This window comes from Urocitellus parryii, chromosome 2, assembly GCF_045843805.1.
Source record: "Urocitellus parryii isolate mUroPar1 chromosome 2, mUroPar1.hap1, whole genome shotgun sequence".
Lineage (NCBI taxonomy): Eukaryota > Metazoa > Chordata > Mammalia > Rodentia > Sciuridae > Urocitellus > Urocitellus parryii.
Window position 1 is genome coordinate 130,837,986 of NC_135532.1, and position 26,858 is coordinate 130,864,843.

Below are 26,858 nucleotides of genomic sequence, written 5' to 3' on the forward strand. Positions count from 1 at the left end.
CGAGTCCAAACCCCTTCGGTAAACACTGCAAAAACATGTAATTTATAGCTCCATGTAGGAACCGAGAAGGCAGCCTGGTGGGGTGGGAGGCTGACAAGCGGGGGACAGAAATGTTTCCCCTCGGTTTGGCCGGAACTTTGGCCACCCCGCCCGCCTGGCCCGATGGCGGATGGAGGTCAGCCGGGGGAAGGCGTCTGGGTGGAGGCCGCAGGGGCGGGGCGGAGCGCCGGCAGCTGGCAGGGCGGCCCTCGGGCAGGAGGCCCCCGCGGGGGCGAGGGCAGCCGGGTGGGAGGCCCCGCGAGGCGGGCCCGGGGGAGCGAGGCCAACACCGGGCGCGCTGCAGGGCGGCTGCCGCCCGGCTACCTCCGGGGCGGGGCGGCCCAGCTGCGGTCCGCGGGGGGAGGGTCGCCCCCGCCTGACCTCGGGCAGCGGTGCTCTGCCTCCGCCCGGCCGGCTGCTGGGGTCGCGCACAGTGCACCCAGCGGCCGCCCTGCCCCCTCCCTCCCTGTCGCGCGACGGCCGAGCGGCCAGGGCGCCCCCGGGTCTGGCCCGTCACCACAGAGCCGCGGGTGGGGCGGGGGTGGGGCTGTGGCGGCCCCAGACAGCCGGCTGGGCGACTCGAGGAAGGAAGGAGGGAGGGCGGCGGTGGGGGTGGGGCGGGGAGGGAACATCCTGTCTGCGCCGGGTGCACCGCAGACAGCGCCGCGCGCCAGCCGCCCAGACGGCGCGCTGGGCCAGGAGCGCCGGGCGCGCGCCTGAGGGGGGAGAACGCGCGCGCGCTCGCGGGGGGGGCAGAGCGGGGGGAGTGATCCCTGAGGAGCCACAATAGGCCAGACGGCGCGCGCGTCCCCGAAGGGACTCGGAGCCGCGAGGGGGCGGCGACGCCGGCGGGCTCGCGCGCGCGGGGCCGCCGCTGGCTCCGTTCCCTCCTCCACCCCCTCCCCGCCGCCCTCGCTCTCCCCCGGGCGGCCGGAGACGGCGGCGGCGTCTGCGGGAAGCCGTGTGTCTCCGCAGTGACGTGGGCGGGCCGAGGGCACGGTGACGTCAGAGGGCTGTGTGTAGCGATGTGTGTGGGGTTCGGAGCGGCGCCGGCACAGCCGAAGGGAGCGGGCGAGCGGCGGCGACGGCGGCGGCGGGCACAGGTGCGGCCCCAGCTCGCGGGGGAATGCGGCGGAGGTGGCGGGAGGCCAGGGGCGCGCGACCTCCAGGGAGCCCGACGGCGGCGACTGGGGTGGTGGGAGTTAACAAAGCTGGTGGAGCTTCCCGGGGCGCGGAGACCAAGAGTCCGGGGTTCGGATGCGCAGGTCCGGGCGGGGTCGTGGCCAGAGGGGTCGCGGGGCGGACGTCCCACGGTGGATCAAGCCTGATAGATCCCGGGCGGTGAGCGCAGGCAGGGGAGGGTGTTGCACTTGACCAGAGACGCCTGGACCCCGGAGACCTGGACGCCGGTCACCGCCCCCACACCCGCCCGTCTGCGCACCGCGGGGATGCCCGGGGCTCGACCTGGCTGGTCAGCCCGAGCGGCAAGGGATCTGGGCTGGGCGGCCAACCTGCTCGCGGTCCCCAGTTGGGTCTGGCTCAGGGCCGGCGGGGGGAGGTGTAGCCCTAGGGGCGCTGGGGTAACACCGGAGAACTTCCCGGGGAGAGGGTGCGCGGGGGATTTCCATCGTTCACCCCGCGGCCCCGTAGTGGGCGATGTGGGGAGGACACTTGGGGTGATCCCAGGTTCGCGGGTGGGGGTTGGGGGACTCCTCCCTCTACTTCCCTCCACCCCTTTTCACACCCCCCCCAGAGGTCCCGGCACTCTAAGCTCCTTGTCTTCCCCATTTCGGGTGAAAGATGGGTGGGTGGCTTTGCGTGGGCGGAGCGCTTCAGGGTTTTAGGGGCTCCCCCATTCTAGGTCATGTCTCCTGCCCTCTTCCTTGGCCTGCGTTGGATGAGGTGTCCTTATGGTGGCGAAAGTCAGTAGGATGGCTAGTGACTTTCGTCCTTAATCCTTTGGGTTTGTTTTAAGGTAAACTGCTGGGAGTTTGGAGAGCAAAAATTTCTATTTATTGGATTTCTTTTGGGTATTCTTTAAAGGAGGAAGTGGAAGAATCTTTTCTTTTTCTCTCTTCCTCCATTTGCATTCTTTGTGAGGTCTGTCTGCCTTGTGGTTTTTGTCCCGGATTAATCTTGTTCAAGGATGGAGGTTCCCAGGCATAGTGTCTTATAGCTTTTGGTTTCCATTAAGCAAAATTACTAACCTTTTAAAGGGAAAGTTAATTTTTGCCTACAGTCATTTTAGAAAGATAGCATACGTTGATTAGATGAATCAATGCACTTGAGATTGTAACTTAGTTACTTACATTAACTCCTATGTTTTTTGGGGGGAGATGAATAAAATTGTGTGTTTTAAAAAAATTAGATGAAATAATGGGTTATATTTTAGTTATAGTAGTGTAACTGAGAAAGCCTCTGGTACTGAGTTTCGGTTGAGATCATCTGTTTAAGGTTTTTCATATTCTGAATTTGAGTAGCCTTACTCTTTTTGAGGGATATTTTTGCTCCCTTTGCCCACCTTCCTATTTAAATGAAGCTTCTTCTAGTTACTTGGTGTTAATTTTGAAGAAATCACTCAAGTGTCACCTTTGGTAAAGTGAACTTAGTTTAAGATTAAGAAACTGGTTTCAAACTGACCCTTTGGCCTCTGGAGCAAATTCAAATGTAACTCTTCCTCCATCCCCTTTCTCTTCTTTCAGATTAATTTAAAGAAGAATGAAGTGTAATTCTTGAAGATAATTGGGCAATTTTTTTGTTAACTATCATTTTTGATTGTAGAAGTTCAAGTGAAGCTAGAGGCCCTTACTGGTGTGAAGATTTATACAAGTCTTCAATTTGTCAGCACAGACCAACCAACCATTTTTAGAGGGGATACTCCCCCTCTCCTTTTTTGGTATCTTGCTGGTAAAAATTAAATTTGTTTGCATTATTTTGACTGGTGTCAGAGTCTAGGTTTTATGAAACATCAATGGCATAAACTTTACACATGCTTTGCTTAAAAAAAAAAAGATTAATCAAACCATTGCCTTGAAGCTGGACCTCTTGAATTGAGAAATTGGTAATGTTATTTTACATATATATGAAGAATCCAAGGAAAGCCTCCTCAGAAGTGTACCTCTTAAGATTATATTTATTACTAGAAGCAAAAAGAGACATTTTGTAGTATTTGCAGTGAAATTATACTAGGATAAGCAGAACCAAAACAAAGTTGCAAAATCTATTGGGTAAGAATATTTCCTTTTGGAAATTTGTAATTTTTTATGAATAGGTTAAAAGTATTTGATACAGTTACTCTTCTTCAAATAAGTAACTAAATAAAAATGCAAATCTCAGACTTAATTATTTAATACAATAGCATAGCAATGGAAAACCTACAGGCAAATTTCTCCTTAGTTCAGGGCTCAAATAAAAAACTGAATGGGATGGGAGATGATGGCAGCCCGCCAGTGAAAAAAATGATGACAGACATTCATGCAAATGGAAAAATGATAAACAAGATGCCAACGGTAAAGAAGGAACACTTGGATGACTATGGAGAAGCACCTATGGAAACTGATGGAGAGCCTGTCAAGCGGACCTGTACTTCTGTGCCTGAACCTTTAAATTTAAATCCCAGTTTGAAACATACATTGGCACAATTCCATTTAAGTAGTCAGAGCTCTTTGGGTGGACCAGCAGCATTTTCTGCTCGGTATTCCCAAGAAAGCATGTCACCTACTGTATTTTTGCCTCTTCCATCTCCTCAGGTTCTTCCTGGCCCACTTCTCATCCCTTCTGATAGCTCCACAGAGCTCACCCAGACTGTTTTGGAAGGGGAATCTATTTCTTGTTTTCAAGTTGGAGGAGAAAAGAGACTCTGTTTGCCCCAAGTCTTAAATTCTGTTCTCCGAGAATTTTCACTTCAGCAAATAAATACAGTATGTGATGAGTTATATATATATTGTTCAAGGTGTACTTCAGACCAGCTTCATATCTTAAAGGTCCTGGGAATACTTCCTTTCAATGCTCCATCCTGTGGGCTGATCACATTAACTGATGCACAAAGACTGTGTAATGCTTTATTGCGGCCACGAACTTTTCCTCAAAATGGTAGTGTACTTCCTGCTAAAAACTCATGGGCTCAGTTAAAGGAAACTGGCAGTGCCTTTGAAGTGGAACATGAATGCTTGGGCAAATGTCAGGGTCTCTTTGCACCTCAGTTTTATGTTCAGCCCGATGCTCCATGTATTCAGTGTCTGGAGTGCTGTGGAATGTTTGCACCCCAGACATTTGTGATGCATTCTCACAGATCACCTGACAAAAGAACTTGCCACTGGGGCTTTGAATCAGCCAAATGGCATTGTTATCTTCATGTGAACCAAAAATACTTGGGGACACCTGAAGAAAAGAAACTGAAGATAATTTTAGAAGAAATGAAGGAGAAGTTTAGTCTGAGAAATGGAAAAAGAACTCAATCCAAGGCAAGTAGCAATTTTGAACAAGGGTAATAGTTTACTTTGAAATCAAAATTTTATATTTAGAGTATAATTTACACATTGTTAAGAAAGATACTGCTTATGCAACAACATGACACAAATCAATGTCATATTACATCTGTATTATAATTTTTAGGCTATAAAGTATTTTCCTATTTAACCTTCCAAACAACCTTGTGGATTGTAGGATTATTCCCATTTCACAGAAAAAATGAGGTTGAGATGAGTGGCAGAGTTTGAGATGAGTGGCAGTTCCCAAAATTGTATAGTCAGGGAGTGGAAGAGTTGGGCTTTGTTTTGGTCCTATTGTCATTTTCACACATCCTGCTTCTTGATGACTAAATCTATTGTTTTCTTAGGACTCAAGATAATTTACACTTTGGTATTATGGTGTTATCTCCATTTGCAAATGATATAATGATTAGCCAAAACATTTCTTATGTGGGCCCAAAATAGCATTTTTCAAAGACATGGCTATGTTTATGTTTAAACCTGATGTTTATATGGTTGAATATTCAGGCTTGATCAATGTTGGAAACAAATAGAAAAAACATTTATCTGAAGTATTTGTGATTCTAGTAATCAAGGTATTTATTTTTGGTACAGGGAATTGAATCCTGGGGAGATTTACCACTGAGCTACCTCCCCAGTCCTTTTTAATTTTTATATTGAGATAGAATTTCACTGAGTTGCTGGGGTTCTTCTTGTTTCTGAGGCTAGGCTTAAACTTGGGATGCTCCTGCCTCAGCCTTCTGAGTTGCTGGGACAGACATGCACTACTGTGCCTAGTCCAAGATATTTTTTTTTAAAGTAAGGAATAATTTTTAAAATTTATGACACAACTAGAATGAAGAAGTTTATTTTACATTAATAAACTATTAATATAACAAGCTATTAGCAAAAAGATCTGAAACTTACTATTCTTTTCACTGCATTATTTGATAACCTAAGTTAATATCTTCATTCTAATTAAGAATTTGAATGCCTGGTAATAGATGATTTGAATTATTAAGTACTATTTGATCTTGTTATTGTATGTATCTTCCTACTTGATTTTAAATTGATATATAGTAACAATACCAAACACTTCATGGTTTAAAATGTAGCATGCATTGCTCCTGGGCACTTTTATATACATGATTTATTTAATTCTTATAACAAAAGGCTGGCATGTTTTGTTTAAAACTTTAAATTTTTTCACTATTAATTTTTATTGCTTGTCCTTATCTCTGTCTTGTTTTATAGAAGAAATGAATGAGCATATTAAATGGCTGACCCAAAGTTGTTCATAGCAAAGTTAGGGCTGAATTAGAATTTAAAATTAGATGTCTTGTGCTTTATCATCGTATTCTTTAAGATTTTCAGGGAAATTTACTTAGCATAGTTTTAAGACAATGTTTTGCTTCTGAAACTCAATGAAGATGGTAGACTTTTAGACTCTAGAGTAGTTTGTTGCTTCCCAAAGGGTTAGTACTTTAAATTCCTTGCCAGTGGCTACTAGATTGAGGTATAGTTATTAACTAGTTTTAAAGCTCTACTGACTTCAAGCCAGTACTCAAAAGTTTGAAACTTGCTTACAGCTGTATTTCTGCAATACTGAAGTTTGTGCTCAGAGGTCATCTGTTTTCACAATGTGAAATGACCCTTTTTGATACTTATGTTATCATTGCCCTCAAACTATAAGTAGAGACTCTATGCTTATATTTCTGTAGGTGGTCATATTATTTGTCAGATATTCTTTTTTGAATCTTTGTTATTCTTGACATAAGTATTTTTTGGATAAACCACCTTGCCTTTATTCCTAGTCTGTGTTTGTGTAAAAAAACAGAACCATGGTAAAGGGTTGAGTGGGGGAAAAAGATAGTGGGTAAATTAACTGAAACTGAATGTGATGAGATTTGGTTAAAATTGAATCCATCCTTTATCTGGGAAGTAGTCCATTATTGTCCCAGAACTTATTAATTTTGAATACACTTTTGATTTTGGGAGAGAGAGTGAGGTTTTTTTTCTCCCATCTCTTTGCCATGTTATATTTTGCATTTTTTGCAACATTTTCTTTCTTTCTTTCTTTTCTTTTTTTTTCTTTTTCTTTTCTTTTCTTTTTTTTTTTTTTTTTTTTTTTGTGCACTGGGGCAAACCCAGGGGCATTCTATCACTGAGCTACACCCCTATCCTAATTATTTTTTATTTTGAGACAGGATCTCACTAAGTTGAACTTGTGATTCTCCTGCTTTAGCCTCCTGAGTTGATGGAATTACAGGTGTGCATCACCACACCTGGCTAGCAGTTTGCTTTGTTATATTTTAATATTGCTTCCAATTTTATGTGAATCAAAGGAATTTAAAGGAATTTAAGAAAATTTTCAACAATCAGATCTTAAGTCTTTTTGGTTCATGTTTAATATATACTTGATTTTTTAAATAAAGTTATGCTTGCCCCACTGCACATTTTTAAAAATTTACTATTCAAAACTTTGTGAGGTAGTATTTTGAAGGTCTGTAAGGAAAGCAAGTTAGAATATTTCTTCCTTTCATAGGAGAAATCAGTCTCAGATGTAACATGTTCCTGGCTATATAGCTGATAGATGGTAGAATCAGGAGTTGAATTCAGGATCTTCTGTCTTGAAGTCTGGTAATTTTCCCTTCTTCTTGAAGCAAATGTAGTAGCAGAAACAAAATTTTGAGGAACATTAACTTTTCTTATCAACTTACCTTAGTATAATGGTTCTAAAATTCTGTATTAGCTTACACATATCAACATAGACTAAGATATTTAACTGGGAAAGGGGACAAGGAAATAGTCCTTGATTAGGGAACCTTTTTTTCATTATCTTCTGTGTGTCAGTGAGTTGGTGACCAAACAGTTGACCAAAGGGAGCTCATTTTATAAAGTAAGACCAGGTCTTTTTTTTTTTTTAATACTATGTTAAATATAATAGCCTGTTACATAAAGGACCTTATGTTTAGTGTGAATACTAGTGTAATTTGATATGCTTATATAGTTTATATAGTCAAAGTACTGTTTTTGAATTTTAAAAAAACCCTGAAAATAGATGATTGATTGAAGAGTAGCAACTTAATTATTTTAAGGATGAAATTATATTAGCAATGACCAACAAACTACTTACTTGCATAGCTAATAACTGTTTAATTTGCATAGGAGCTATATTTAGTTGGGAGAAATAAGTTGTGTAAGGTCAGTGCTTTAAGTAAGGAACTGAATTTACTTTTTGAGGAAACTAAGGGTATATTATGAACTCCTTCTCATTCAGGTTGTAAAAAATATACTTGATTATAGACCTGCCTAGGTTGCTCTGCATATCTTACTGTTTGAAATGAGCTTTTTGTGATTTTATTAGAAAAATGGATATTGTATCTTATAGTGCACAAATATGTGGGAAAATATCATTCCTGATTCTTTTTTACATTATCAGTGGGTATTCAAACAAATCAGAATTAGATCAAATTAATTTTTGTCATGGAATAAAGGTTGCTAAGCAAATTGATCATTTGTAAATAAAATTTGAAGGGTGATATTTCCTTAAGATTATTTTCAAGCCTGTTAGACCATTTATAGTCAATTAATAAAAAAATTATAGGTGATGCTTCACTGTTAATAGCATATGGCTAGCAATTTCCACTTTACTAAATGAAGGATGATATATACCCTTATAAATGTATTAGAACTTAGATTTATAGTACTCAGACTGGACTACTATTAGTAAGTATATTTTTTACTTTATAGTTAGGGAAAAAATATAGGTTATCTTTGTTGCAAATAGAATTCTTAAAAATATTTCCCCTGATTGGGAGGATAGTTCAGTGATAGAATATAAGCTTAGCATATACAAGATCCTGGGTTTGATCTCTAGCGCGCACACACATACACACACAAAAGAAAAAAAAAAGAAAAAGGAGGGGGGGAGGGAAGAAGCCAAGACAAACTTTCCTGAAAGCTTATTAGTTGTTTTCCTACCTTTAGTTTTACATTTTCATTTCAATTCTTCATTTCTGCAGAGGTTTTTTGAGTACAAAAATCTCAAATTACAGTACAAAAATCTCTCCCTTCTTGCAAGCTGTTGTACAATTGCTTAGGAAATGTGTTTCTTAGTATGAATCTAAATGAGGTCAGGACAACTACAGAGAGTTGTGATGGGACAAAATGTGTTCTAGTAGTTATTATGGTAGATTTCATGGTAATTTGTTACTTCAGTGGTATAGTTTGCATTTTGTGATTAGCACAAATTTTGATCAATAAGGTCAGAGTCAGGTAAAGTAATTGTGCTCCTATGAGGAATGACTATGAATATTGTCTAACTTTTTAGAGTTAATGACTGTCTTTATGAGTTTAGAGATTAACTGCCTTGCCCCACAAACTACTTTAGATCCTGGCATGTCAGAGGCTCTCAATGGATTCTTAATTTTTTTAACTGAATAATTTTTTTCTTAAACAACACTAACTATATTTTAAGGTATTGGGATTTTTAAAAAATGGTTTAACCTTTAAGTACATATATTTTACACATAGACTATTAATGTAACTCATTAGATGAGAGAATGAATCTGAAAGTATTTGGAAGTTAAAAGTCTTTACTATAGAAATGTAGGATGGCCAGGCACCTGTGTAATTCCAGGAACTCAGAAGGCTGAGGCAGGAGGATTGCAAGTTCAATTTAGTGAGATTCTGTCTCAAAATAAAAAATAAAAAGGGCTGGGGCTGTAGCCCAGTGGTAGAGCCCCCATTATGGGTTCAATCCCCAGTACCCCACACACAAAAAAAATTTAGGATGGTATTTCAATGAATATTGAAGTATGCATATTTATTTGGGGATTCCTTCTTCCCCCAATCATATTCAGCTTTCCTAGAATTATGTGAAGATATTTCTAAGATAAGATAACCGTATACTGGGTTCAAATGTATCTCTCACTTAGTTGTTTGTATACAGTATACTAGTTGGATATTTACTTACCAAAATGAAGTATACAGGATGAAAGTGTAAAATAGGATTTTTATAAGAAATAGAAACATTTTTCAAACATTTTTATTATTTTAGACTTACAACCTGAGAAGGTACATTGATTGGTTCTCATGGAGATAGTGCCTGTTCCATGAGATCACTTTGAGGTTTTAAATGATAGAGACCCCACAGTCCATTTGGATTAGATAAGAATTTCATTTAGAATATCTTTCTATTTTCTTCCTGAGCCTTTGTATTGAGTTTAGAGTAATTAAGTTTTGAAGCTCTTCCTGTTAATAGCAGGTTTTGTAGATCCTCCCTTTTCCTGACATTTTATTGGATATCTTTAGAATAGTGGCATTGAGAATAGTGCCTCTCTTTTCAGAAATGCAGAATCTGTGTTCATTTTTAGCATTTAAAATAGAATTGTTAGCATTTTTTAAAAAACATATTTTTAGTTGTTGATGGACACAATACCTTTATTTTGTTTAGCTTTTTTTATGTGGTGCTGGGAATCGAACCCAGTGACTCACCTGTGCTGGGCAAGCACTCTACCATTGAACCGCAATCCCAGCCCTCTTCAGCATTTTGTAGACTTGTGATAAAAAAAATTATATATATATATTCTTAGGTCTGAGTTTCTTTTCGAACTGTAGTTTTTCAAGCCTTTCTTGTCTGGGGTTCTATGAGGGGAGTAGTAAGTCCTACAGGATATGTGATTTGAGTGAGGTCAGGTTCTCTTGAGGATGGTACTTAGTACCATTCTACATGTACCATTCTACATGGTTGGAGAGAAATTGATTCACTACATACAAAGAATGCCTTGGGGCATTTCTAATTCTGTTGAGAACCCAGTTGAAAAGGGTCAGGAGGGTCATGAAATCAATTTAATGGGTCACCTGCATTTTAAAAAAAACATGAAATAGAATAAAATAGAAAAATAGAGAATATCACATAGTAAGATTAATTAATCTCCATTTTGATGTTGCCAGTTAACATTGTTTGAAGGCCCAAATAATCTGGGGTCATAATTTTTTAAAAAACATACCTACTAAGATGAGAAAAAAGTAAAGTCTTGTACTTATTCAGATTAAAAATTTTGACATTTCAGTGAAAATACATTTATGACATTGAGGATTCTACATAGTTGCATATTAAATGTTTTGAACACCACAGAATTTGTGTGTGTGTGTGTGTGTGTGTGTGTGTGTGTGAGAGAGAGAGAGAGAGAGAGAGAGAGAGAGAGAGAAATATATATACACACACATATATATGTATATATATTATAATATATATATATATTTGAAGTCCTGGGAATTAACAGGATTTTTATCAGCTTTTTCCTTTTAAGTTATGAGGGGACTGACAGACTAATAGTTTCACATGAAGAATGTAAGATAATAGTTGCACATTTATTTTTAAGAACATGATCCTTTGCTTTTCCTGTGAGTATTTTTAAGCACTTCAAACCTAAAATCGGCTTTGTAAGGTAGGTGGTATGATCTTTCAGTCTGTGGGAACAGCAGGCATTGCTGTGACTCCTGAAAATCCATTTTTGATAAGTTAGTACAGATGCTTAGATCATATTGTCCCAGTTTTGCATTAGGTTGATTAATTCTAATGATTACAATGAAGTGAGGCTCAAGACTAAGCCTTAAAATCTCATAAGTAGCTATTTGTTACCTTGTAATACTATTCCGTTTGAGTTGTTGAGACACTCGTTCACAACATGTTGGAAGTATTGAAACCTGATGCTGTACAGAGGGATTTGGTTTCTTCAGTAAGAGTTGTTGGCAGCTGTATAGTAGGGTGTCTTTTTTATACTTCTGAAAATCATTTATTGGACACTTGAATGGCTTGTGTATTAAAAAGACCTGACATATATATTCACTTTGTACCCAAAAAATTATTTCCTAGGTATGTATCCAGTCATGTGTTTGGTAAGCTTGATGATTTATGTTGGGCTAGTATAAAGTAATGTGCACTATATTTTACTTCTTACATAATCATTCCATTAGGATGATAGACTGTTAAATTTATGAACCTACTTACTGTCTTAGGGATACAAAAATTAATCTTTATCATTTTTAGTGCCTTTTAAATTATTTTAATAAATAATTTCCATATATTTTTTAAAAAGCTTTATTCTTTGGAAATTCCTTCAGTATTTTGAAGCATTTTGTCTTTAGGACTTTGAGATTATATTATTTACCTGGATGCCATAATGAAAAACTAGAGTGTCTATCCAAAACCAAAGTTTATTATTGAGCATTTGTCTAGGACTTCTAAAGGTTTTGGTTTATTTTTGTTGGTACAGATTGGAATATTTGTATGAGAACAGTGGTGCTGAGTGGGTGGAATTGCTTTTGTATTTAAAAAGTGGTGACTTTTTTGTAAATAAGTCAAGTGCTCTAAATTATTTATTATTATGAGACTAATGTGCATTATATTACCAAAGCACAATGTTTTTTTACTAGAAAATCCAATTATCAGAGAGTCATGTGTATAAAGACCTTAATAAGATGCAGAAATTTAGAGAAACTTTTTTTTTAAAATATTTATTTATTTATTAGTTATTGGCGGACACAACATCTTTGTTTGTATGTGGTGCTGAGGATCGAACCCGGGCCGCACGCATGCCAGGCGAGCGCGCTACCTCTTGAGCCACATCCCTAGCCCCTAGAGAAACTTTTGTAAAACACATTTTCTAAAGTTTTTTAATTACTAAAATTTTTACTTATTAAAAATTAACTGCACCTCACATTCCACCATCATTGCTAACCCCCTGCCCCCTCTCCTCCCCTCCTCACCCCTCTGCCCTATCTAGAGTTTGTCTGTTCCTCCCATGCTTCCCCTCCCTACCCCACTGTGAGTCAGTCACCGTATATCAGAGAAAACATTCAGCATTTGTTTTTTTGGGATTGGCTAACTTCATTTAGCATTATATTCTCCAACTCCACCCATTTACCTGCAAATGCCATGATTTTATTCTCTTTTATTGCTGAATAATATTCCATTGTGTATATATGCCACATTTTTTAATCCATTCATCTACTGAAGGGCATAGGTTAGTTCCAAAGTACATGTATGAAGACATGAATTGGTGTGAACATAGTTTATATACAAACAGATATGAAACATTATGCTTTATATGTGTAATAAGAATTGAAATGCATTTCGCTGTCATGTATTTAAAAAAATAAGATCAATTAAAAATAAATAAATAAATAAATAAATATTAAAGACAAAATTAAAAAAATAACTGTACATTTTAGGGTTGTTTAAATTTTGCTTTCCTAGCTATTATTTGGAGTTTTATGACTTTAAAGAATCTTTGGAATGAAATAATATGTCTGAAATTTTGCTTCCGTGTGTGAAGTGAAATGCCATCTATTCATTTTGGGGTAGTTAATGGTGGGGAAGATGAGCAATAAATGCATTTAGAAATGTTAAGGCTCTAACTTAAGCTACTAAGTGATCATCTCTCCATTACCAAATCACATAATGTGTTTTATTTTAATGTTTAAATTAAATTTAAATTCCCATGTTGAAATGTGAGAGATGAAAGTCAATAGATGGCTCATATCTTGGTTATCTAATTTTTATTCCTGATCAGTAGCATTACTGCTGTGTCATTTAATTTTATATATATTTTTAAAAACCTAATTTGTATGTTGATACAAATGCAGACTAGATCAGAAAATCTGGCATGTTTGTGAATGTTTTGTTGTATAATATGTGCTTTTCTTAATTCTTTTAAACATGCAGTTAGGATAATTTGTTGTAAATGTGTTTGTGGCTTACCACGCATATTTGGTAAATTAACTTGCAGCATTTTATTATGGTTAGTGTGTGCATGTCCCTATCATTTTATTATTTAATTTGTGTATCTGATAAAATGCAGACTGTTGGACTTCTTTCCATGAACATAGGATATCAAATATGAAAGAGACTCTTGAAAGTGAATACTTGAATGAAAGACAGGGTGCTAGGTATTGAAAATTCCAGTTAAGAATGTTTTTGACCTCAGGTGGTTGTTCCATCAGAGACCAGATAGCCACTTAGGGTTGAATAGGTAATTCAGACATTGGCTAGAGACTACATACACTAGATAATATTAAAGGCAAATTTTCTTAGAGCCTATGGTTTGTGACTCTCTTAGTGGATTTACTTGAGAATTAAAAAATAAAGAAAGGGAATTAAGAGTGATGAATATTTAAAAATAAGTAAATGTGCTGGCAGTTACTTAAAGTAGAATTTAAATTTTAGGGACATTGTAGAATAGACACTAGATTTGGATTGTGAATGAAACTTACATCAAATTGTATTGGTTAGAATGAAGCAGGATGTAATGTAATTAAAATTCTTAATAGGTGGATGTTCATTAAGTTGTCAGTTACCTTCTGCAAGTTATCCTTTTTGCTCTTCCTTTATTTATACATATAGCTCATCCTTCAGCATTGAGGTGAAAAAAAAGTTTGCCATATTTATAAAGAAATATGGTTTACTCATACTTATTAACAAACAAAGTGGTTTTGGGTTTAATTTGCCAAAGTACTTATTGCTGTAGAATGTTATATAGTTACTAGTCTAACAGACACTATAGGAGTGGGATACAGTCTAGCTGACTATAATAACAAGAATAAGAATCAAAGTTCTCAAGGCTGTACATTCACATAGTACTCTTGTTTAAAATAGATTCCACATGTATGACATTTGATGAAGTCATTTCTGGTAATCCATGTTAACAGGCATATTGAAACTTCCTATGGTACGGTAGTTCATGTAGCAAACCCTTTTGAGTTTCAGGTGATTAGGCATGGTAATTTAAGGAAAGACTGTCTTACTAGAAGGTGATTGTTAAGAATGTAATTCCTCTTTACCTTGTGGCCTCTTCAAGTTGACATATAAAATTAACCATGAGGGTCTGAGGCTGTAGCTTAGTGATAAAGTACTTACTTAGCCTGTGTGAGGCCCTGGGTTTGATCTCCAGCATTTGGGAGATATATATATATATATATATATATGTATATATATATGTATATATATATATATGTGTGTGTGTGTGTATTTGGATTGTGAATAAAACTTAAACAAATTTATGTGTGTGTATATATATAATGTATACATGTATATATATAAAATCTCAAATAAATAAATAAATAAATAAATTTGCCCTTCAATAAACTTTCCTTTCAACATCTTTCTGCAGACAGATACAACACCAGGAATGGAATTACAATCATGGTATCCTGTTATAAAACAGGAAGGTGACCATGTTTCTCAGACACACTCTTTTTTACATCCCAGGTGAGTGGCATTTATTTATTTGTTGTTCATTCATCCATTTATTCATTAAATAGGTATCTGCCAGTTACTATTCTGGGAACTAGGAATTTACGGTATGATGTTAGGCTTTCTTGTTAATGGATTATCTGCAAAAATTCAAAATTGTTTCTAAGAAGGTACACTTGTATAAAATCACTGTTAAACCTATTGTATTCAACGAAGGTCTTTTGGGTACTATTAAATCTATTTGTGAATTTTTTTTTTTTTTAGCAGAATACTGAGTTTTCAGATGTAGCGTTCATTAAATTGATAAAGAGGAACAATGTAGATGTCCTATACAATGAAAATGAGGTATAAGAGAGCATCTGAGGTTTAGGGGATAAAGTATTAGTTAAATGGTTGTATCTTTTCACTAAAGTTTATTTAGATTATAGTTAAAATATAGTTAAATATCTAGCTCAAATTTGTTCTATGAGCCTTGCAGATAATAGACTGAGCAATTTTATGTGAGCTGTGACCCAAAGTAATAGTTATTCTTTTAATCTTAATTTTTGAGATTTTTTATTCAGTTTTATCAAATAAGTAGGAAGTACTAGTTTTTTAAGTACTACTAAGATTGATCTGTGGAGTTTGCTACAAGGAGATTTCCTAGTACCTGGGCAGAATACATGGTCCCTGTTCTCTCTTTCTGAACTATAGAAGAAGGACCCTGGGAGCTCTTCACTGGACTAACATGGATTATGTCAGTCATGGAATGGGTGACTAAAACAGCCCCACTCTAGCAAAGAGCAAGGATTTGGGATGGTTGGTGGGCAAGTAGAGTATTAGTCAGCTTTTTCACCTCTGTGACAAAAATACCTGATAAGAACAGTTTATAGGAGGAAAATTTTATTTTGAGTACACAGTTTCAGATGTTCAGTTCAGTCCATGGTCTTTGGACTCCATTGCTCTGGGCCCCAGTGAGACAGAACAGCATGGTAGAAGCTCTAGTGGAGGGGAGCTTTCAGGTCATGGCAGCTGGAAAGAAGACAGAGAGTGGGGAGCCAGGGGACAACCCCCAAGGGTATGCCTCCAATAGCCCATTTCTTCTAGCCATGTCTCACTTGCCTACAGTTACCACCCAATTAATCCTTTGAAATTATTAATACATTCAGTGAACCACCCACTTATTAGGTTATGGCTCTCATAATCTAAGCATTTCACATCTGAACATTCCTGCATTAACACAAGAGCTTTTCTGGGAACACCTCATATCCAAACTCCAAGAAGTAGCATATAGTCTGTTCTCTTTCTGGAGTAAACCTCACTTGCTACTCAGAACTATTCTGCAGCTCTGTGAAGTGCGGCATGCTTTTAGGGAAGGGGAAAAGACCCCCCCCCCCACCAGTAAGTATCTCTTTAGTGTAAGAAATTACTTGCAGAATAACAAAACTTCCTTATAATTTGATTTTAATGCCTAAAATACTGATTTTCCCCCAAGAAATCTTTTTATGTGACCTGTTTTCTAAGTTGTTATATTGTATATTTTGGTAAAAAAAGAAATTGATTTTGACTTGTACCTAAATGTAATATGTAATATGTGTCTTATCTTGGTTTTCTTTATTTTCAGCTACTACTTATACATGTGTGATAAAGTGGTTGCTCCAAATGTCTCGCTTACTTCTGCTGTATCCCAGTCTAAAGAGGTCACAAAGACAGAGGCAAGTAAGTCCTTTTCAAGACAGCCAGAGAAGCCTCACATTAATAATAAACACCAAAAAACAGTGTCTTACCCAGATGTCTCACTTGAGGAACAGGAGAAAATGGATTTAAAAACAAATAGAGAATTATACAGTCAATTAGGTGAGTATTCAGGAATTATATTTAAAAATCAGATATCTAAAAAATGTATGCTTTTTACAGATAATTGAAACTTTTACCTTAAAAATGTCACCTTTCAAAACTCAGGGTGATTTCTGTACTTTTTTAGGATGAGTATAGCTACGGAAGCTAATGAGATAGATATTCATAGGCTATATAGTTTCATATTGCAAGTGATTTTAGTCATTTTTTTCATTCCTGCCTTTTCTTGCAGTCAGATTCTTTAGTAGGTTTTTTGTTTGTTTGTTTGTTGTTGGTATGGGGGATTGATCTCAGAGGTACTCAACCACTGAGCAACGCTCCCAGCCCCTTTTTGTATTTTATTTAGAAGTAGTGTCTCACTGAGTTGCTTAGTGTCTCATTAAGCTGCTGAGGCTGGCTTTGGACTCACAATCCTCCTGTCTCAGCCTCCCAAGCTGCTGGGATGACAGGTGTATGCCACCGTGCCTGGCTTTCCCCTTCCCCTTAACTTATTATGAATTTAGAAACCATTTAATGAACTTTCAGAAATAATACATAAATAACAGTGGTTAGATATAGAGCCCAGAGAAACGTAAGTCATGGAATAAAACAAGGATTGAAAGTTATGGGAGCCAGCCAGATGGCATAAATGCGGAATGCTAACTGGTTATCTAAAAGAAAAAAAAAAAAATTTTTTTATCCACCATGCCTTTTAAAATACTGTGGACTAGGGCTGGGGTCGTGGCTCAGTGGTAGAGCGCTTGGCGGGGCCCTGGGTTCGATCCTCAGCACCACGTTAAAATAAAGGTATTATGTCCAACTACAACTAAAAAATAAATATTTTTTTTAAAAACACTATGGACTGAATGAGACATGTCTACTCAAATACTACCTGTGTTATATTCCATGTAGAAGCACAGCTTTGCTTAGTGCTTAGGCAGTGTGACAGTTATTTTAGCTGCTTTGGAACACTTGGAGAGGCCTCATTTAACTGTTTTCACAGAGAATTGAGATTCTTGAGAAATTTCTATACTTTAATACTTTGAGGATTTTTTTTTCAAATGGTACTGGGGATTGAAATATGCATTTTGTGCTTGCTTACTACTGAGTTACATACCCAGCCCTGATTTTGAGATTTTCAAAACTTAGTTTTCTTTGCATTATAATGCAAATTTAATTAATTAATTAATTAATTATATTTCTTAAATTCTAGTGATTTTTTAGAACCTAGTTGAGATATAATTTCCATACTAAGGTTTACTCCTTTAAAGTGTTCAGTTTAGTGGTTTTTAGTAAATCACAAAGTTTTGCAGCCATCACAACTATTTAATTCCAGAACATTTTCATCACTCTAAAAGGAAATTCTTTTATCCTGTAGTCTTTGGCAGTCACTAATTTGTTTCTGTCGTATGGATTTGCCTATTCTAGACATTTCACGCTAAAATAATCATATAATGTGGGTTGGTGTTTGACTTCTTTCACTATTTTTTCAGAATGTGTTGCATGTATCAGTACTTTTCTTTTTATGGCTTAATATTCCATTTTATGGAGATATCATGTTTTATTTATCCTTTCAGTTGATTGATAGTTGCATTTTGTCTAGTTTTCAGTTAATATAAATATTGCTATTGTGCAAACTGTGTACAAGTTGTAGTGTGGACATGTTTTCAGTTCTTTTGAGTAAACATGTAGTAGTAGAATTGCTGGATCATGTGGTCAAATATGTTTACATATTCAGGGACAGTCAAACTTTTCCAAGCACCTGTATTATTTTATATTCCTGTTAGTAGCTTGTGAGGGTTTTAATTTCTGCACATCTTTTTGTCAGTACTTGTTTTTGTCTGTCTTTCAATTAAGCCATTGTAGGTTGTGAAGTGGTATTTCATTGCGGTTTTGATTTGTAATTCACCAACTACTAATGATGTTGAGTATCTTTGTATTTTTCTGGACATTGTGTATTTTCTTTGGAGAAAAGTCTTTTCAAATTCTTTGCTTATTTTTAGATTGGGTTATCTCTTCACTATTGAGTTGTAAGAGTTCTTTAGGTATTTAGGATACTAGATCCTTATCGCATATATAATTTGCTATTTTGTGAGTTTTCTTTTTGCTTTCTTGTTAGTGACCCTTGAAGCATAGCAGTTTTTAGTTTTTGTGAAGTCCAATTTATTTTCTTTGGTTACTTGCTTTAGGTTTCATATCTAAAAAAAACATTGCCTAATCCAGGGTTAGGAAGATTACATTTAAGAGTTGTAGCTCTTACAGTTAGGTCTTCACTCCATGTTAATTTTTATATATGGTGTGAGGTCCAGTCCTATTCATTTGCAAGGGAATACAGTTTCACATTTGTTGAAAAGACTATGTTTGCTTGATAACATTGTCTTTGGCACCCTAGTCAAAAAATGATTTCCTACAAAAGTATGGATGTGTTTATTTCTGGACTCAGAATTTTTTTCCTACTAATTTGTCTGTTCTTAGGCCAGTATTTCCAACAATCTTCGTTTTTGTAACTTGAGCTTTGAAATGGGGAGTTGAGTCCTCCAACTTTATTATTATTTTTAGGATTGTTTTGGCTATTTTGGATTCCTTGAATTTCCATGTGAATCTTAAAATATGCTTGACAGTTTCTACAAAACAAAAACAAAAACAAAAACACAACCTGAATGTTTTGATAGGGGTGCATGAGTCAGTCAATTTAGGGAGTACTGCTATTTTAATATTAAGGTCTTCAGTCACGAACATGGGATATCTTCCCATGTATTCAGATTTTTAAAAATTTTTTTTTTATTTTTTAGTTTTCGATGGACACAACATCTTTATTTTTATGTGGTGCTGAGGATCAAACCCAGGGACCCGCGCATGCCAGGCGAGCACGCTACTGCTTGAGCCACATCCCCAGCCCCTGTATTCAGATTTTTTATTACTTTAGGTGATGGTTCATAAGTCATTGTACAAATCTTTCTTGTGTTAAATTTATTAAGTGTTTTGTTCTTTTGATTTGTAAATAAACTTGTTTTCTTAATTTGATTTATGGATTGTTCTAGCGACTTTTAAAACAGTGATATTCATACCTTATTTGATTTTTTTTTGTCCTCTCAAAGATCCATTGGTCTCACATAATTCTACAAGTAAAAAGAAATCAGAGTCTGCTACTTGCGCAAGAGACACAAGCAAGCATGATGAAGCTTCATCTTCATTTCTTGTCAAAGATGTTATTTGTGAGGATGATAAGGGGAAAATCATGGAAGAAGTAATGAGAACTTATGTAAAACAACAGGAGAAGCTAAACTCAATTTTGCAAAAGAAGCAACAACTTCAAATGGTAAAATTATTATCTAAGATAATAAAATTATTATCTAATTATTATTTTCACAATGGTACATTGTGAAAAAAATATTTTTGCATATTATTAATAAGGAAAGTGAAGATGGGGTATTGCAAATGTACTTAAGATCGTTCAGAGTTGACACCGATAAGCAATTTTAACATACTTTAAATTTTTTAAAGAAAATAGATTTTCAAGAGAATTCTATATAGAGCTAATAAGATAGTTGGAATTTAGGTTTGTTTTTCTTTCTTTTTTCTTTTCTTTTCTTTTTTTTTTTTTTTTTGGTGGTACTAGGGATTGAACTCAAGGCCCTTTACCACTAGCAATGTCTTCAGCCCTTCCAATTTTTAATTTTGAGACAGGGTCTCACTAAATTGCTGAGGCTGACCTCAAACTTGTGATCCTCCTGCCTCAGCATCCTAAATAGCTGGAATTAGAGGCATGTGCTACCATGCCCAGCTTTAATATTTTCTGAACTGAAATTTTTAAACGATAGAAATAAAGTAAAAATTATATTGTGATTGTTTATGTTATAGGAGGTGGAAATGTTAAGTAGTTCAAAAGCTATGAAGGAACTCACTGAAGAACAACAGAATTTGCAGAAAGAGCTTGAATCTTTGCAGAATGAACATGCTCAACGAATGGAAGAATTTTATGTTGAACAGAAAGACTTGGAGAAAAAATTGGAGCAGGTAATGAAGCAAAAATGTACCTGTGACTCAAATTTAGAAAAAGACAAAGAGGCTGAATATGCAGCACAGGTAAGAATTATTCAGTTTGTATGAAGATGCTCTTTCAGCATGGAAGTGGAAACTATTTCTTCTGTATTAAAGGAATTCCTTTTTGTTAAGTTCATTTTGCTAGGCTAGATTTCAAAATAGATAATTCTGCTAAGTGCAACTTCATGCTGTTATTGTCTCAAGATAGTTTTTTGACCTTTGTTACTTTCTTACTTTAAACTTTTATTGTGTTTCTGTAAATTTAATTACCTAAATCATTAATCTCAAGTTCCCTGAATATAAAATTTTATATTTTAATTTTATCCAAATATAAAATTTGGACTGGGATGTAGCCCAGTGATAGAGCACCCACTCAGCATGCCTGAGGCCCTGGGTTTGATCCAAAGCACCATAAAATTAATAAACAAACATCTTAATGTAGTATTTGGACTTTCAAATCAACAAATTAATAAGCCTTAACTGTTTCCTACCATATTCAGAAGCAGTGGAGGCAAAAAAATAAATAAATTTTTTTTGTTAATAGTAGCTAATAATACAGGGAAGATGAACAATCACGTTGTGATAGGGAGATATAGTAAAGTGTAGGGCATTTTGCAAGTACAATGAAGGTGTTCTTTCCTTTTGATCCTTTGCTTTTTCCTCAATGTTGTGTCAAATTAAAAGTATTAGATATTCAAGGGGATTGTGACATGTATGAAATAGTTAACTTTTAAAAAAGTAATTTGAAAATAGGTTTTTACCATGATAGAAAGATTAAATTGAAAAATAAAACTGAAAGAAAACTGACAAAGCCTTTTAAATCACACAGTTGGCAGAGCTGAGACAGAGATTGGACCATGCTGAGGCTGATAGGCAAGAACTCCAAGATGAACTCAGACAGGAACGGGAGGCAAGACAGAAGTTAGAGATGATGATAAAAGAGCTAAAGCTGCAAATTTTGAAATCATCAAAGACTGCTAAAGAATAGAAACCATGAAAGAGATTCATTTGTGTATTACTGACAGGGTTTTTTGTTTGTTGCTTGCTTTGGTGATTGAATCCTGAACATCTTATCTGCATGAAGATAAATAGGCTTTCTGTCCATTTGTAGATCAGAGAAAGTGAAGAGATTATATATTAGTACATAAATTTTTACATTTTCCAAATGAATGAAATGTATGTTTCTTTGTACTTTTTTTTCACTCAGCTTGTTAACAGTAGTATATGGTTTCAACTAGTAGATAATTACCTATATTTCTAATGCAAAATTAATAATTGTATACTTTTTAAAAGCTGCATTATGTGATGGAAAATAGTGATCAATTTTGTTTATCCATATTTCAAACTCAACTTTAGATAAAATGGTGGTATTATAATTCAAATATGTAACATAGAACTACTTGAGGAGTTGAGTCTCCATTTTTCTCACCAACACAAACTCCTTTCTGAATTGATACAGTACATTCATTATTATATGCAAAATTTGCTTTTACTTTGTTCAGATTGTGGAACTGAATTTCCACCAGTTTTCTTTTTGGTGTCTTCTAAGAGGAATTTCATTGATGAAGTTATAGCCCACCCTTGTACACAATGGGCAAAGATAACATGCTTTGTTAGTTATGCTTTGCTGCTAAACACAAGAAGCATTGTAATTTGTCTTTCAATTTAAATGTGATTATATTTAGAATTTTTTTGTAGTGACTTCAGAAAAATAATTTCTGAGCTTTTTAATGGTGTTAATAGTGGTGTGAAAATTAATATTAATGTTCTTGAGAAAACTGATTCCATTAATGTACATTGGTTTCTATACAATCCATAATCCTGTACAGTTTTTATATGTAGTTATGGGTCTTTACTAAAATTTATATAATGGATTTGTTTTTCTTTAAATTATAAAATATTAAACACCTTGAAGGTTATTTTGGACTTTTGTATGTTTAAATGTTATCTTACCAAATTTGCACGAATGGACCATTTTCAATTGCTCTTTGATATCAAAATCAGGAATTTACAGTAAACTGCTAGTATCTGATAGGTTAATATAGGTCAGTTTAGTTATCTGCTACTGAAAGTTTTCTGGATAATTTTTAGATGGCAAAGGAATTTCAAATTTTGGGGAAGGGCAACATCTGCACTTTTTTTTTTGCACAAGAAGTCTAAAAAATGTTTTTAATAGCAAATCTCACAGTAGTTAGTTTTTTTGTTGTTGAAGTTATTAAGTAAAATTCTCAATATTAAGTTTTCTGAAGGAAGATTGATTACTATTCCATGAGTTTTTTGTTTTTCATGTTCTCATAAGGTACTATATGAAATTACTGAAGAGATCTAAATTTATTTTAAAAATAAATCAGCTAGAGTTAAAGTTACATACTATTTTCAACACAGAAGGCTTATACTCTAATGGTATAGAATTTCAAAAATTTACTAGGTTATCATTTAACTAGTTATTTTCATATTTTGCTTAATGGTACTCATATATCCAAAAAGAATTTTTGTACTTCACAAAATGTAGTTTATTTTCTATATAATGTGTGATTTTCATTTGAGCTTTACTGTGTTAACCCTATAGCTTAATTGGTTGATTCTTGAAATCTCCTCAAGGAGGAACAATGTGAAAATGACAAGCAGAAATATGTTAAAAATGATATATCCTCCCAGTGCCATTGATTTAGATCTGGAGAAAGAAGAATCACAACATTTATAATATTGTTTTATTTTAGCTGTGAATTAGTTTTGTCATAACTCAGCTTTTTGGTAGATATACTCAAGCACCTATAATTTCATTTATTTTTTCAATTCCCTCAAAACCTTTCTGCTTATGTTACTTAGTAAATTATAAGCTTAACCTAAGTTTCAACCCAAAACTTCTAAAATAAATTGCTTAATCTTTGAAATGGGTTACTTTAGAATTCTAAGTGGTAACACCATTAAATTATTTATAAATTCTTGATTTAAAATTGAGTAAAGAAATATTTTTTATAGTCCTTCATGTAATAAAACTTGCCATATGACATATAGTCTTTGTTTTCCAGAAGATTCATTGATGTGCCATACGTTTCTTTCTAACTTTCTTGAAAATAGTTTTCTAGTCAATTGTAAATATACCTGTTATTGTTAAAAGTAACTTTAAGTTAAATTGCACCATATAGCTTGAAAACAATGTAGAAGTTTTTGTAATACTTTTAAAAGTGACCTCTGCTGAAGTATCTTATCCATATAAAACTTATTATTCTATGCTTTGCATGCTTTTGTGTGCTGATTGCTAGCTTAGTTTGTTTTGGTGTTAGTCTTTGTGTGCCAAGTTCACTTGCAAGCAGATTTTTCCTCAGATTTCATAATATTATTCTTTTTAGGAGAAATAAAAATGTTTAAAAAGCTGCGTTAAAAGATCAGCCTATAAAGAATTTTGGTAGAGCATCTTTAGAAGGAAAAGAGACAATTTTAGCTTACTGGGTGATGAGTGATTTTTAATTTGATTAGTGATAGCGTATCTATAATCTAAACTTTATGAAAAAAATGTACCAAATCTATAAAGGTATTAAATGGAAAACCTCCTGCTGTCGATGAGGAAGCTCTTAAGCCACCCTAATTTCACAAATGGCAACTTCTAACACTATGAAAAGTTTGACCAACCAACATAAGTTTGGCTTGTGCTTTAATTTTTGTAAAGCATATTCTTTTGCTTAAATTTCTGTGTCCATGAAAATTAGGATGTTTTATTCTTCTTGAACTAATTTTATAGCATATTTAATATATTACCAGTTTAGATAAAATCATTTGTATATATTGAATTATAAAACAAGTAAAGTAGGTGAAATAGACCAAGTACTATGATATTTGCAGGTTATCTATATCTTTTAGAAGACATGACAGAACAACCAATTTGTTTGCACATCTGTGGCTTCTGTTTGAAGGAAAATAAAAGGACAAGGAAACTCAAGTAATATAAAACAGGCTCAAAGTATTTCCCTAGAATTAATTGCAAAGCTAATACTGAAGATTTTGCTCAGCTTCTGAAATTTTCTTCTTAATGATAAGATGTTCTGATTACTTACAGAAGAATGCTCACTTTTTTATTTGCCCTTTATGCATTTAATCCACATGACAGGACATTAAAATTACTATAATGAAACATTGTGCTCATACTGTACATCTATTCCTGTGCTTGGAACTACTTGTTAATAGTTTTTATTGAAGCTATCAGCAATAAGGGACATACAGCTGTTGTATTATATGTTGGTAAATTGAATAAAATGCTTAAAATTTTCTTTTTCTAGCATAGAATACTTAAGCCTTTCCACTATTGGAAGAAAAGCATATGGGTATTTTATAATGCATCTTCTTTAAAAGGACAGTCTTTTTCTTTTTTTGTAAAATCTTTCCACTTAACTGGCTTCTAAACAATATAATGCAGTTTGAAGCCTGCTTAGGAATAGAATTAAATGTCTTATGTAGTGCTACTGTTTTTCAATTAGAAATGTAAAAAAAAATTTTTTTAAATGAAGCCCAGAAAACAAAGTAGTTTAATATAAAATGAATTTATAAGATTTTTTTTTCTTCAATAGAGATACCTCACTTGAAAATAAAGCACAGCATACTTAAAGTAGTTCTAGTAAAAGCATCCTACTAAATTAATTGCTAAGTCTAGGACATTTTTTGGGGAAATTAGAATTTGTGAAAAATAAAATATACTTGCTTTTAACTATCTTGTTAGGAGTACTTGTTTATCCTGATAATTTTATGCCAAAATAGTAGTCTTAAATTATTTCTGAATTTTTAACCTGTGAAGGCAGTAAATGAATTAACTGTTCTGCAACTGTTGAAACAAATTGTTAAATATATTGACCATAATTCAATTTATAATTTTGCCAATGATGTACAGTTTTATGATTAAAATTGCTGTGGTTGGTTGCATTACATGACACACAAAACTGTCCTCTACCTCACGTGAAATAAATATTTTATATGGTTTTACTAAAAAAATGACTCATCTATCTGGTCACTTAGTTTACAAATTTTGAATTATATTTATTGAAACATGACATACTGTGCTCTTAGCTTATACCTCAATTGTATTTTGTGCTGTTTTCCATTTTCATGTCTTGTAAATAACTTGTATAGATTGTGGATCAAATTCCAAATAAAAACTTTTAATGCCAATGAAATTTGATTCAAGTCATCTCAGTATCCTGTGTTAAACAAGCTACCTTGTATTCTATAATTGATATTCTTTTTCTTTTTTTTTTTAAACGGAGAGAGAGAGAGAATTTTATTTTATTTTATTTTTAAAGAAGAGAGAGAGAGAGAGAGAGAACTTTTAATATTTATTTTTTTTTTTAGTTTTCGGCGGACACAACATCTTTGTTTGTATGTGGTGCTGAGGATCGAACCCGGGCTGCACATATGCCTGGCAAGCGCGCTACCGCTTGAGCCACATCCCCAGCCCGATATTATTTTTCTTTACAGTCTGTTATTACACACTGATTAAGACTTGAAAACCATTTCTTTTCTTTTCTTTTCTTTTTTTTTTTTTTTTTTTGTGGTGCTGGGGATTGAACCCAGGGCCTTGTGCATGTGAGGCAAGCACTCTACCAACTGAGCTATATCCCCAGCCAGCTTGAAAGCCTTTTTAAAAATAAAATGGAATTTTATATAATATTTCAGGTGGTGAAATAATCAGCAATTTGTCATCATTCTATTTCATGATACTTGAACTCTTCACCTTAGCATCTTTTTTCCTCACCCCAGGTATAAATTATTGCTACATTAACAGATCACCCTCAAATTTGGCAGCTTAAACAATAAGTGTCATAGAGTATCTGAGAGTCAGAAATTTAGAGCCTAGCTCTTTATACGGATGTTACCTGAGGCTAAAATCATTTGAAAACTGGATTGTGCTTAAGGACCTGCTTCTGAGCTCTCATGTGGCTGTTGATAGGCACTCAGTTCCTGACTGTGGATGTGTCCATACAGCTCTTCAGGACACGGTGTTCAAATTACCCAAATGAGTGATCCAAAAGAAAGCAGTGCCACAATTTATGACCTGAACTGGCACATACTGTCCTTCCCCCTCCTTTTTTTTTTTTTTTTTTTTTGCGTTATCCTGTTAGAAGTGGGTCACTGAGTCCAGCATATATTCCATAGGAGAGTGTTATATAAAGGTACATATAGCTAGAGGCAGGGACCATTTGGGGCCACTTAAAATGTAGCTACAAAACCTTCCACATTTT

General features: G+C 35.6%; 1 protein-coding gene across 1 annotated transcript; it reads left to right on the forward strand.

Moving 5' to 3' along the window:
• The first annotated feature begins 978 nt into the window (after positions 1-978).
• Skil (SKI like proto-oncogene) lies at positions 979-25,775 on the forward strand. The gene is made up of 7 exons (XM_026394997.2): positions 979-1,142; positions 2,742-4,502; positions 14,687-14,784; positions 16,373-16,605; positions 19,683-19,903; positions 20,446-20,670; positions 21,458-25,775. The coding sequence occupies exons 2-7, from the start codon at positions 3,405-3,407 to the stop codon at positions 21,614-21,616; spliced, it is 2,034 nt and encodes a 677-aa protein (XP_026250782.2). The 5' UTR covers positions 979-1,142; positions 2,742-3,404; the 3' UTR covers positions 21,617-25,775.
• Positions 25,776-26,858: the final 1,083 nt, after the last annotated feature.